The sequence below is a fragment of the Embiotoca jacksoni genome, unplaced genomic scaffold, assembly GCF_022577435.1.
Source record: "Embiotoca jacksoni isolate LCO1_2020_lvr unplaced genomic scaffold, fEmbJac1.0.p SCAF_11, whole genome shotgun sequence".
NCBI lineage: Eukaryota > Metazoa > Chordata > Actinopteri > Embiotocidae > Embiotoca > Embiotoca jacksoni.
The window spans coordinates 9,958,969-9,972,992 of record NW_027185241.1 but is presented as its reverse complement, the minus strand read 5'-3'; the positions used below and the strand labels follow the sequence as shown (position 1 = coordinate 9,972,992).

Below are 14,024 nucleotides of genomic sequence, written 5' to 3'. Positions count from 1 at the left end.
AAAACTGCCTATAGTGATTTCATCTACAGTATCCATGAATCCTCTCTACCCAGAGCTGCTTTAGACTCCTAACATGCTGAACCACTTGGAGGACTGGCGTAACCACCAAAGATCTCATTTTCGGGCGCAGTGCTGAGTGCGCTGCACGGTGACTCACTGCTGTAAAATTATGCAGATAAAATAATTTAATGTTTGGTTTTCAGCAGATGTATTTGTGACAGAGCACACAGAACTCGACTCATCTCAAACAAGGACAGTGGAGGATCTTGTTATCCACAATGTCCGAGCCTCTGAACTGTTATTTGAAAGGTTTTATTGATGAACTCCATTACTGCCTTATTCCTATGGAATAAGATATATTTTACAAGTTAATTTTCTTTTCTTTTTTTGCAATATGTTACAGTGTTAGCCTAATCAGTTAAATCCATTAACAGTTTAATGATTACTAAGATGTTTGAAAACAGGCTTATCAAATATAACAAGTGTCTGACAGTTCCTTGTCATTCTGTTTTCCTCCAAGTGAATTGTGAGTGAAACTGTGTTGTGATGGTCAATGAAGAGAAGAAACTAAACATCAATTCAAATATTGTGGAAAAACACTTTTATTTCAAACTGTAAGTCTGTGGGGTTTCAATGGTTGTCAACTGAAACATATTGATGTCTACATTAGGGTTGCAATCGTTTGATACAAAAAAAGAGTTTACACCTGTTCTGAGAGAAATTAAGCTCAAATCCAGGTTACCTTGTAAACTCATCTTTTCAAAACCCAACTGCTCCATCTAGTGGACATGAGTTAAATAAACAACAACAACAACAACATATTCAGGACTCTTAGGGTTCAAATCATCCAGTATCATAAGAAAAGATTTAAAAAATAATAATTAATATGCTATTTTCAAACTGAACATCAAAACCTCTTCAACGTCTAATATGTGTAATAACTGAATCAGCTTTATTGAAAACAAATTTAAGGACAGAAAATAAATTTGGGAACACACTTCCCCACCTTTGATACGAATGCACTTTGTGACTAAAATATTGCAAAACTGGACTTTAATTTTCTCTCTGGACAATAAACTGGAGTTTTGATGTGTTTTAAATTAAAAAAGATTCCTTGTGGGTTAATTGTACTCTGGTTTGATGCCAAAAGAACTTATTCTAACCCTGTTTACTGTTATTTGCACATGATCAAAACATGTTACCAACCATCCAGGACATGCTTATAATTCAAAGCCAGTAAGAATGAATGTGTATGTTTTTTTGCATCGATTTTGTCACGAGGTAACACATGAATTAAACAAAGCAGTGACGACCCGATGACGTGTAAAATATCCTTTTTGATTAGATGTGTAGGATTCAGCGGGATCTATTGGCAGAAATTGATAATATTGATAATTCTATTTTCATTAGTGTAGAATCACCTGAGACTAAAAAAAAACAAAAAACAGTTCATTTTCATTACCCTGGAACACACATGCATCTACATATGGGGCGGGTACTCCTCCACAGAGTGCGCCATGTTTCTACAGTACCTCAGACACCGGCTTTAGAGAGCCTCATGCCGCCACTGTAGATCATCCCGCACGGCTGGAAGGGGAAGGCGACGCGAGGGGCGTTCAGTTGATTGCAATGTGCGACCTCACCGCCAGATGCCATCTGAATTCTACACACTGATCCACAAACACTTTGGCTGTGCTCCAACTGGCGTACTTCCCTTAAAAACACGAACATATACTCTTACATGTTAGAACACCGACTTGTGTACTAGTAAGTGCATTTCGTCAGGGTTGCGTCGTCTCAAACTACAAACGGTTGCTCAGCACTTATTGCGAATTCATCACCTGCCAACATATCTGCCGCGGAAGGAATAAAAGTGTTCCTGTGCTCTCTGTTCAACAAACACAATCAACACACTGATGGCTTCTGTCCAAAAGCAGTATTGTGGTACTCCGTGGAAAAATAAACCCGTTAGTGTGCAACGGCTGCAGCTTCTTTTCGACACCTTAATTTAAAAATACTTTACATCATTGGTCATTCCTTTCCCACTACGTAGCCAGGACAGCGACCGTCGAGTGTGCAACGTTACCAACGTTTCACACTCAATTTTTGGAGTGTTTTGAGCAATCGTCCAGGTACTTGTTGTGCACTGCGTGTTTCCATACTTGTGAGCATGAACGCACTGCTGCACCTAAGAAAGTGACTGCTGGTATACAAGTATGCCATTTGGAGCACAGCTTGGTTTTGTGATGCCCACTTCGGAGGAGAACCTAGAAATCTGAAATGTGATGAGGCCCGACTATATTATAGGCTTCTTCAACTTTTTGTCCTGTTTTTAAGTTGGTGCCATATGTAAGCCGAAGGCCTACAAAAGAGTTGTCCGCAGTCACATGTAAAGGACATTCTACACTTGCTCTTAACTTTACTTTTCCATGGACGTCCAGAACGGGATTTTTTCAGTGATTTGCCCTTCAGGTGCTGAGCTAAGAGTTTCGCTCCAGTGAAAGTGTCTCCACAGCTGACGCAGATGTAGCTTACAGCCTCTGCATGCTGAACGCAATGTCGCAGGAGATGCAGCCGGTGCTTGAAAGCTCTACCACACTGGCACTGGTGCAAGCGACGGCCTCGGTGGAGGTAGCGGTGGCTGATGATGAGGGAGGGCTGCCGCAAGATGGCACCACACTGCCTGCAGGGGTGAGGGGCCTTGGAGCGCCAGCCCATGTTCATACGTTTCATTAAAGCCACATCCTGGCTATCATTCTCAAACATGGCCAGAATGGTGGGCGACGGCGGAGGGCCGGGCTCAGAGGCGGCAGCATCTGGAGTCGTGTCAGTGGCACCGTGGGGATGAACAGATGAAGGTGACGAAAGACGGCTCGAAGGCTGATCTGGGGCGCCAACTTTCCGCGATTTGACAGCAGCGGACGCCGTGCACGTTGGGGCGGGAGGTGCGCTTGCGTGGGAGGGGGTCGAGCGAGGGCAAGGGCTAGATTTCACAACGGCGGACAAGGACCCTGTGAAGTTTTGGCCGGCACGGATCTGTCCATTAATGACCTGGTTTACTTTGTTGAGACTCGAGATGGCTGACTGGACGCCTGGTTTACCCTTTTTATCAGCCAACAGCGCTGGATTAGTGACGATGCATACCTTGGTGCTGACCACTGACGAGTGAACTCTGGTGACATGTTCTGACAAAGTCTTCTCAGAAGTGAAAAAGGATTTGCATATGTTACATGCTTTTGGCAGCGACTCGGAGCAAAAGAGAACCAATGCTGGTTTGGGTCCTTTGGGACACACGTGGCTGTAGTAGGAGTTCTGGTGAGAGAATATTTGGCCACAGTAGTCACAGGAATAAAAAGACATGAGGTGTTCGTTAAGAGATGGGGAATCGGCAAAAAGCTTTTTGCACAGAAAACACTGATATTTCACTTTTATACCACTACAGTGCAGCAAATGGAGCTTAACTGACCTAAATGGGCCTCTACCACACACAGCACACATTGAACTTTTAGCATTAGAGGAAGGCGCAGGAGTTGGTTTAGGCTGTTGAATGTCAGAGGAGTCACTGGAACAATCTGTCGAACTGGAGTTTGAGCCTCCATCTGATTCTGGATCCTCTACAGGTTTAGAGAACGTCTTGTCTTCGTCTTCAGATTCTGAGCTCGTTGAACCGTCCGCCTTCTCACTGCCACTTTCCGTGTCGATATCTAGATCGCCTTCCCCCACCGTGTACTCCACGCTGTTTTCAGACGTCTCGGGTCCCTCAGGCTTCATCTCGATTTTTTGCTCGGGCCTCAACTCATTGGAAAAGACGTTTCTGTTGGGTCTCTTGCGTATGACTCCAGAAATCACAGCTGAATCTCGTTGAAATGATGCAGAGCTTGTGCAATTTGTCTCTGCATGCTTGTTCAGCTCCCACACATTTCTGAAAGACTGATAGCACTTTCTGCAGACGGGTGGCAAGTGGGCATTATCAAGGTGTGTGGACAGCGACGTCAGGCGACGAAAAGTAACCTTGCAGATGTGGCAGGTGGCTTTGATGTTGTGGCTTTTGTAGTGCGACATCAAGTTGGTTAAGTTGCTAATTTTTTTGCCACATTCCCAACATTTCCTTCCCTCTGGGCAAGCATCATCATACACCTGGCTTTCTGTGGCGACACCCCGATCTTCGTCAGCGCTCGAGTCTTCAGACATACGGATGTGGTCAGGGCGACCTCCGGGTGGTCTGCAATTTTAAGCAGAACGGATGGACTCAATCAATCAATATTAAAAAGGTTTCATCAAGACAGACAGCTTTACTTTCAAGATAAAGATTACGCCAAACTGCTGTTGTTATATCTAAACATTAGACAATTGCACAACAAATGAATTTGTCAACTGAGGAAAAAAAAACAACGTATTATTTGATGTCTTATAATAAAGTCTGATTGGGTCATTAAACACGCATAACAGATATTTGCTAAAAAAAAAAAAATACCTCCATAATCATTGGACAGATTCACGCACGCACGGGCGCGCGCACAACAGCCTCAGTTGTATTCAGTGCTAATTAACAAATGTTAGCATGCTAAGCTACGATAGCAATCTTTGGTTTTTTTTTTTAGACAAAACAAGCTGCTGAAGTCTCTTTTGGAGTCTTTTTTTTGTTTTGTTTTTTTGACGGTTCATAGATTAAATCATTAACCACGTTAACACAAAGACTTCAATCTACAACGACGTGAAACAGTTTTGAGTAACTACAGCTGGTTTGGTTGTGATTTCTGTCTTCAGCCTATTTTCGCCTCACAACCCGATAACAGATTAAAACTTGTTTCCACAGACAGTTCATGTGTATATTAGTGTGAAAACACGGCCGTGGTTGAGCTACATGCGCGTATAAACAGCACTTACCTCCGTCCACGAGCACCAGTAGGTGCTCACGTCACCTCAAGTCACTCGTGTTGTTATTATTATTATTATTATTATTGTTTTTAGAAAAGTAAACAGCCTCTACGCGTTTAGCAGCACAGGTGGTGATACTAGAAGTATAACTGGCCATATTACAAAAAGAAAAACCTTACAATTTTCATGTTTGATGACACCGTCCGCTTGTTCATGGCGCCCACGTCCATGTACGCCGATCTCGTCTATATCCGGTTTAATCCGGAAGAGAAAAGCCTCCAACACCCTGAACGCATCATGTTGGGTTTCACTCGAAGGTAGTTTGAGTTAGTTCTCCAAACATGAAGTGAAAACTCTTGTTTGATGTACTTTCGGAATATTGTGATTTCAGCCCGCAGAATAATTCAATTGATTAAGAATTGTATTTCGGGGGTTTAACCTAAATCAAATTCATTTCCGGCTAAATAAATGTCACGGGTGGTCCGGCATTATCAATATCCCCTTTCTTAAGTTCACTCTTCACTTAAATAAAATAAAGCTTGTTCTGTATGTACAAAATATTTGAACCCTGCCTTTAAGAAACTTACGATGTGATAATTATTCATAATAACTCTGTGATAAAGATAAATGACTAGAACCAGGTCCTAAACGTATGGGAACTATTAACATCATCACGATGTTTCATTACGACTGCATTTACCAGACGTACGAGATGCATTCGTTTCGTAGCAAAGACAGTTTTAAGCGGGTGGAGTTTAATCTACCGCGTTGATAAAGTGCAACCGCTCCGCGGTACAATACCGGTGAGCGCCGAGTTACGAAACGAGTGCCCCCATGTAAAACGCTTTAGCCTCCGTTGTTTACGTCCACAGACGAGTTGGTCGGTGTTGAACCATCACGGAAGCAACTGAGGCTAACTCAAAGATGTAAACGTCCAACGACATTAACAGTTACAGGACTGCCAGCCGGCCGCAGTTGCAAAGATATTTCAGCGGAAGTCGCATTTAGTTCGCCTCTCGTCGGACTCGGATCTCGGATCGTTTGCTGAGCTTCCCCGTCGACATCAGCTGTAAATCCGCTGCAAAATCGCGACATGTCGGAGTCCGGCCACAGTCAGCCCGGCATGTACGGGCAGAGCCGCAGGAGGAGGCGACGCCGGGGAGACAGAGATGTCGGACCTCCGGGGCAAAATCTGTCCGGTCCCAGTCGGGATCGGGAATACCAGCCGAGAGAACGAAGGGTAATGCAGACGGAGCCCGGGTTGTTTTGACTGCTTGTTGTATATCAAACTCATGACTCGAGTAAATTTTGACATTTTGTGATCAGGACGGGAGCGAGGATCCACCAGGACCTCTCATTCAGAAGACCCCCATCATTCTGGCAAAACCCCCCGGAGAAAGAGTGAGTCAGCTCGTCTCGGACATGAAGCTCTTTTTGATGAGTCTGTGTGTTACTGGTCAGAAGTGTCAGATTAAATGAAATATGAGTACATTAGATAATCGTAGCGTTGAATTTATGAGCAAAGCTTAGGAGGAGTTGCATTTACATCATTCATCATTCAATACAGACATTGTCCGAGATGATGTCGACATTTTACATAACTCATCCCAGAATTTAGAAATATATCCACAATCATACCTGCCAGCATGTATTCAGGCCGTCTTTCAGCACCCTACCATTTTGTTGTTTGCATTGCCCTCAAAGTTTATCATCATATACTGACGTTACGCAAAATTGCCAGATCTTCTGTGAAACAATATAAAGGCGCGATTCACACTCTGCGTTTCAATCTCAACTTAAATGGCAACATGGCAACCAACAACCTGATGCAAACGGCATGTGTCGAGCTGCTCTGCGTGCAGAAAGATACTCCGCTGCTTATAACTTTCTCTTTAATAGATAATTTTACATGGAAATATCGCCAAAATCACAGCACAGCTGTTGTCTTCAAATTATGAGTGGTCGTGATTTTTTTTTTTTTTTTTTTTAGACAACATTTGCTTGTAAAATCTGGATTTTAGAATTGCGGCGCTGCAGCGTGAAAGTGACTGTTTTAGTCCCTGTTTCATTCTGGTCTCACTGTCAGGCTTCAGAAATAAAAAAAATAATAAAAAATATGCAAATGAAAACAGGTTTATTAGGAATTCAGCTGTACCCGCAGAGAGTAGGAGAGAAGCAACAAGATGTAAAGGATTGACAAAATAGGTAGAATGCAAACACAGTACGATACAACCCGCCACCCTCACCTGTTCAAAAATCCTCCCGTATTTTGAACCCTACGTGTCTCAACAAACAAGCTATAGTTAAAACATGATCATTACAGTTTTTATCTGTGAAGCCTGTCTACCCCTGAGCTCATGTAATGTACTGAGCCGCACTGTTTTCGGATCCTTTTCAAGGCTAAGCCATCACAGAATGCACCCGTCAGCGGAGCTCCCGTCCTGGAGAAGCCCATCATGCTAATGAAAGCCAGAGATGATGCAGGGAAGCCATTGACTCCTCCAGAAGCAGCAGCTCAGGCGTCTGGTCCCGGACCCTCCAAGATGGAGCGGGAAGGGCAGCGACCCACACAGCCCGTATACCAGATCCAGAACAGAGGAATGGGTGCTTCTGCATCGAGCAGCGCTGTGGACCGTGAGTCATTATAGGTTTTACAAAAATGCATTCATTATTATTATTTGTTGTTTTATTATTATTAAGGCCAAATTATATTTGTAGACACAAGAACATCAAATCTTGAATCTTTCCGTACGACTTTCAGCCATGGTCGGTCAGTCCAAACTCCTTCCTCCGGAGAAGATGAAGCACAGCATCAAGCTCGTGGACGATCAGATGAATTGGTGCGACAGTGCCATGGAGGTGAGTTCATGCTTAATGAGCTTAGTTGATGCAGGTCATAAGATATAATGACGTGTTCCGTGTAGTTCCCGGTTTCCGCTCAAAGAAAGTTGTGCTTTGTTGTGGTGTGTTGCAGTATTTGAGGGACCAGACAGACATGTTGGTGGTGGGAGTCATTGGCCTGCAGGGAAGCGGGAAATCGACGATCATGTCGCTGTTATCGGCCAACACTCCAGAGGAAGATCAAAGGTACTAGGAGTTACATGAAGTTTGTAAACTGCTCAGATTGATGCTTCACTTAACTTGAGTGGGCGCATAAACAGTAGGTCAGGATGATGTATCAACTACTGGAGGGTAATCAGTAATGAATGAGAAGTTACTCTCAGTGTTTAAACTACTTCTGAAAGTGGAGAGTATGATGGATTTACAGATAATTATGAACTAAACATCATTTAATGCAATAATCCCCCCCCCGTCAGTTCTCCAGTAACTCATCATTATCTACATTGTAGTCCTGAAATATGAGTTATTAGGAATGCGCTAATGAACAATGCATTCTTCTGTACTGTGTTAAGTGTTATTTTATTTTCTGTCATTGTGACAAATGCCAAAAGAGGAACTGAGACAGTAACACCGTGTTTCTGATCCCAGTTTAGTGTATGAGGTCAGTTAGGACCAAACCTTAGAAGAACTGACATTAAAGTTTTGGAAAAAAAATAAATCTGCCAATAAAAGGTTTCGGAAGAGTAGACTAACAGTTGTGTTGCTACATTACTACACCAGCCTGCACTACAGATTGACCCACAGCACTGTTACACCAGTCATATAAATAATAATAGAAAAATAGAGGAATATTATCATATTGACTTTTTGTCAGTGCTATAGACAGTCTGAAAAACTAAGTACATCTCATGGAAATTGTTTTTTTCTTTTCAGCATATTTTGACAAGCAAACATTTGATGCTCTATAGAACAGAGCCTATCAATAAAGATGTACTTGAACATTACCACAAGGAAAATTAGCCTTTTCAATCATTTATTCATTTATTCATATTTTTCTGCGGGTGAAAAATGTCTGGCTGAAAAAAGTACACCCTTTTAGCAGGATTTTTTTCCATAATTGTCCACCTCTGTCTGACGTTGGCTTGCAAAATGTTTTTGACCACACTCACATACAAAGTTCCCTCAGTTGCATGATAGTTGAGGGTTTTCTTGCATGTACTTCCCGGTTCACATGCAGTTAATGCTGATCTATTCAAATTTGAAATAACACAAACTCATAACACAGATCAATAGTACATTTCTATATGTATATATTTATCCTTCCCATTGAAATGTTGTATTTTAACACTGTTTATAAAAGTAAGTTACTCTTTGTGAACACACAGGGGCGATATAATGCTTCCATAGAGCGAAACGTTACAGTTAATCATACATTATTTGGTTTTCTAACAGAGTAACATTTAAAACCAGCTCAGGTTATGACACTGTACAATGCCTACGCACTAAATATCCATATAATTAAATACTATTGGTTGAGAGAATATTTGAACTCAGCTACGAACTAGAATGCTCATTTACACCCCAGTTATGCATTTGTTAGTTGCACTTGCAGTTGTAATACATCATCTTCCTTTGCGTCAGTCAGTTTACTTGATGTAATAATTCCCCGGTTTTGGGGTCTCAGGTCATCTATGACTTTTATTTTCAGTGAGCGACAGGCTCACCGGAAGTGATTGGAGACATACTGTGTCTCTTTTTTCGTGTAAGCTTGTGTATTTGTTTGAACAGGAGTCATGTATTCAGAGCCCAGACCCAAGAAATCAAGGAGAGAGGAGGAAACCAAAGCACAGGCATTGATTTCTTCATCACACAGGAGAGAGTCATTTTCTTGGATACACAGGTAAACATGACAGTTTCACTTTCCTTTTGCTGTAGTATTTTCATTTTGCCATCTGAATTCAAGTCATGAATTGTCTGAAATGTCACTTGGAAATTTAGAAAATCTGCAGATTGACAGTAAAACTGTCTGGGTGAGAGGTGATCTGCGCTGAAGCATCAGGTTGTGTTTAAATGCCTTTTTTGTTTCAGCCAATCCTCAGCCCATCTATTCTGGACCACCTTATCAACAACGATCGCAAGTTGCCTCCAGAGTACAACCTCCCTCACACATATGTTGAAATGCAGGTATGTGGCAGGCCAGCAGAGGGCAATATGTAATCTGAGAGCTGGTGCAAAACCTCTACGGACCTGTGGTTCTGTGTTTAATGATCTTTTCAATTCTTCTGTACACCTTAACATGTAAGCACATTGTACTGTCTGTGTGATCCGTCAACAGTCCCTGCAGATTGCCGCCTTCCTGTTTACAGTGTGCCATGTCGTAATTGTGGTTCAAGATTGGTTCACAGATTTAAACCTTTACAGGTAGGTACCTGTTTATCTGGGATGGATATGTGCACTTTCTTACTGCCCAGGCTAACAGGACAAAAGGAGAAAGTGGTTCTCAGGAAGGCTCTGACTGCAACTCAAAAAGTCCCCCTGTCCCAAAGGAATGCTGAGCATTCCACCTTGTATCTTGAGAGGATATTTGCCTCGATTTTCTCATATGCTCAGTAATATTATTCTTTCAGTTGGTCTTGTAAACAGAAAATGCAGGCAAAGCCAGACCTGTTGGAAATGTCTGGCTATGTGCCCGTCCAACTGACATTCGTTCATCCATCATCCACTCTACCATTGTCTGTTCAGGAATTTTGGTATCGTTAACTGCGTTTCATATGATCGTTGGAGCGCCAGCCTCATGGTGCGACACTTTCCTCGTGTTTGAAGGAAAGGAATTTCTTTGTGGCCAGCGCAGACTGGAGGAACAATTGCAGCTACCAATAATGGTTTCAGTTTACGTAAAAGGCATGTATGTGTGTAATATTGTAAGACAGGGTTGAAAAATGTAAACCTACCCTTTGCTACCTGATGAATAATCTGGAAAGTACAAGAAAATTACACTTCCAATGCAGACACATTTGGACATTTTATGCTGGCATAAATTCAAAGATTAATATTTGACCAGATTAATATGGCTTCTTTCCATTGAGATCATTCCTGTTGTTGTCATTCGAAAACTCACATGGATTCAGTCGATAAAAAAGAGAAGTGGTTGGTAGGGCAGTTTGATGACATACAGTGGAACTATATAATTGGTCAGCCCCTGTAGATTTACTGTTTATACTGTTTATACCATGGTACTACACAGTATTCACCCTTTATTTTCTCTGGTTTTACTGGACTGTGGTGGGCAGAGCTGCAAATCAGTGAGCAGAACTCATTTATGGCAGTATTAGAATTAAATGTGATTTTCTTTTTGATTGATCTGGTTTTTACTTGCTGTCTCAACCAAAACCAGGCAATGTGTTTTATAAATGAAGTGTTTGTGGACAATAAATATGTTATATATCATGACACACTCATAAAGCAGGGTCCAAAAGTCTGAGACCCCAACTAAAAATACTTTTATTTTGCACCTGTTTCAAATGTAATGCATAAATATTCATTGATAATATGAACTTCACAATTTGAGTGACAAATGGAATCTCAAAGGCATATGAATTTCATTGGACAGAAAAGTAGTGAATTACCCAATGCTTGTGGCTATTGCGTGATTGAACAGTTGAAGTTGGATTATGTTGTCATGTTTTTGGGTAGGTTTCTTCAAACTGCTGAGATGCTGAAACCTTCCACTCCGTCTGCAAGCCATGACAGCACTGGCTCGTCGGGGAATGACGATGGAGCAGAGTACTATCCTCACATAGGTGGCTGTTTTATGCAGAAACACACTCAATCTCACGCACCGAATCGGGTATAATAGTATCTAACACTCTTAATTTCTCTCTCTTTAAGTGTTCCTCCAGAATAAGGCCAGACGGGACGATTTCTGTCCGAGAAATCTGAAGAACATGCATATGGTGGTGGACAAATTAATGGCCCATTCTCATCTCAAATACAAAGGTGCAAAGCTATTATAATATTCTTTTCACATGTGGATGTATTCAGATTTCGGAAGCTGATTATTTTTAATATCTAAAACTGACTTTAGAAAAAGTGAACCCTTTTAAGTTTTCTGCATTTCTGTATAAATTTGTCTTTAAATATTGTAAAATCTAAATTAGAATTATGAATAAGCGCAATATATTTGAACTAGTGAAACGCAAATCATTGTATTGTTCTTGTCCATATTATAGGCACTATTCAAACATTCTCAGTGTTGGCTTAAAAAAAGTTATTGAATGACATCAGTCAATACTAATTGGTGTCAGAAGTTAACAAACCTGGAGTCCAGTCAATGAAACATGACTGGCTGAGTTAGAGCTACATTAACCTGTAAAAGAAAATTTCAACATTTTGAGTTTGCGATTCAAAAGAAGCATCAGCTGATGTAAACCATGCCGTGCCACAAAAACAGATCTTAGAAGACTTAAACTCAAGACTCATTGATTAGCATAAAACTGAAAGGCGTTACTCAGTGTTTGATAATCAGAAAATTCTTCGTAAACGTCGCGCAGGTTTGATCTGCAGCTAACAGAAGCGTTTGTTTGAGGTCATTTCTGCCCCTTGCTTTTCACTAAGGATGTTTATTGGTTGTGTTTGGTAAAGACACATATGTGCTATTAGCTTAATCACATTGTGTTTGTCTGTGCTTGTGTGATCAAAATCGGATTTTATGACCAGTTAATACAGACAAGCAGTCTGTAACCAAACCAAAAGCTTTTAGTTTAGCCGTTGTTTGTATTTGGTTTAGTCGTCTTTTTAACAACAACAACAGTCCAAATGTCTTTTTCAATCAGGCCACGCCTTCACTCATTCCTATATGTGGTTTTTTTTCAGGTACACTGTCCATGGTAGACTGTAATGTCTTCCCAGGCCTGGGGCAGGACTATCTGGCAACCGAGGTCAATATGTTCCTGCTTCCTGTGCAGGAGAGTGAGGGAGAGGATAATCTGACTAAAACAGGTTGAAAAGAATTTCTTTCTTCTTGAAAGACAAAACCAAATTGTCCTCTTGTACATTTTGTGAGACGTAAACGAATCTTTGTGCAACGTTTAGGTTCAGGAACGTACCCTCTCTTCTCACTGCTCCCCGGGTACAGAGGACACCCTTCCTTCTCCACCATGGTTTCAAAACTCCGCAGCCAAATACTGGCCATGCCCCGCTGTCAGCTGTCGCACACCATTCTCACTGAGAAAAACTGGTAAACATTACAGACTCATTTGTGCATTTTTCATTTAGAATCATTCTAAAGTTATTCAGAAACCACTGGTCAAAAACTAGTGGTGGAGGAATGAACCAGGAGGTGAAGGGTTTTGTAGAGCAACCAAACATGACAGCAGAAATGTTACGTGGTTGTTGAGGCTTTATAAGACGGATCTGCTGTATCAGAAAGGAAATCTCCTCATTTGCTTGCTTGTTGTTAAGATTGTATGTAAAGCAGAGTGCTCCCTGTAATAAAGTTGTTGCAAATAAGCTGAACACGATTTGGAGAAGGTTTTATGTATTAACAATACAGCAGAGGTTAACATTCAAACTTTTGTTAAATAACCATTCATTTGTAAAAAAAAAAACAGTATTTAATTTAAGTGTTCAATTTAGTCTCCTCTGAGACGTTAGCGGGTAACGTTGGAGCTTTTCACCCCCTTCTCCCTCTCCACTCACATTTCCTGTCTTCCTGTCTTTGTTGTTTTTACAGGTTTCACTACGCAGCTCGTATCTGGGATGGAGTGAAGAAGTCCTCAGCCCTCTCCGAATACAGCCGCCTGCTCTGCTAACACCTGAGTGGAACTGCAGTTATTAGCAATAGCACCGCAACCTTTTATAATGGAAGTCGCATTAAGAGAGAAGTGTGTCTGAAAGTGAAGGCCGTCGTTCGCACCCAACAGGAGGGGCGAGTGAAGCCGGAGTCAAAGGTTTATGGTTTATTTCAACCTGCTACATGAGTGGGAGATTGAAATAAAGCGGAATTATCCAGACTCCTGGTGCTCCATGTTTGAGAGGTGCCTATCCCTGCCCTCATGAGATGTAGGGTTCACACGGCTGCACCCTGTGCAGATATGTTGGAGAAAACTGTCTCTCTTCACGTCTAAACATGTCAAGCCATTATTGACCGTGTGACTGCAGTTTTGTTGTACTAATGGTGCACATGTTTTCTGAGATGAAAATGTTATTATTATATTTTTTTTTAAAGAGAAAGGTAATTGTCATTTACTCAGAAATAAAACAAAAGTCTAGTGAAAAGATTTTATGTGTGGTGTAAGTGTCTCCTG

At 41.5% G+C, this 14,024-nt stretch overlaps 2 protein-coding genes across 3 annotated transcripts; one reads left to right on the top strand and one right to left on the bottom strand.

The window, feature by feature from the left end:
- Window positions 1–578: 578 nt before the first annotated feature.
- Window positions 579–5,168, bottom strand: LOC138194368 (zinc finger protein 70). 2 transcript variants are annotated; one of them, XM_069143054.1, is made up of 2 exons: window positions 5,058–5,168; window positions 579–4,222 (listed from the first exon to the last, which is right to left on the bottom strand). In XM_069143054.1, the coding sequence occupies exon 2, from the start codon at window positions 4,189–4,191 to the stop codon at window positions 2,314–2,316; it is 1,878 nt and encodes a 625-aa protein (XP_068999155.1). In that variant the 5' UTR covers window positions 4,192–4,222; window positions 5,058–5,168; the 3' UTR covers window positions 579–2,313. The 2 variants fall into 2 exon arrangements, with proteins under 2 accessions (XP_068999155.1, XP_068999156.1); XM_069143055.1 differs by lacking the exon at window positions 5,058–5,168 and adding an exon at window positions 4,888–5,009.
- A 537-nt stretch (window positions 5,169–5,705) lies between these two features.
- Window positions 5,706–13,997, top strand: smg9 (SMG9 nonsense mediated mRNA decay factor). Its single transcript, XM_069143060.1, has 13 exons — window positions 5,706–6,118; window positions 6,205–6,279; window positions 7,278–7,512; window positions 7,640–7,737; window positions 7,853–7,965; window positions 9,508–9,619; window positions 9,808–9,903; window positions 10,055–10,140; window positions 11,413–11,519; window positions 11,608–11,715; window positions 12,592–12,717; window positions 12,811–12,955; window positions 13,451–13,997. The coding sequence occupies exons 1-13, from the start codon at window positions 5,972–5,974 to the stop codon at window positions 13,527–13,529; spliced, it is 1,527 nt and encodes a 508-aa protein (XP_068999161.1). The 5' UTR covers window positions 5,706–5,971; the 3' UTR covers window positions 13,530–13,997.
- Window positions 13,998–14,024: the final 27 nt, after the last annotated feature.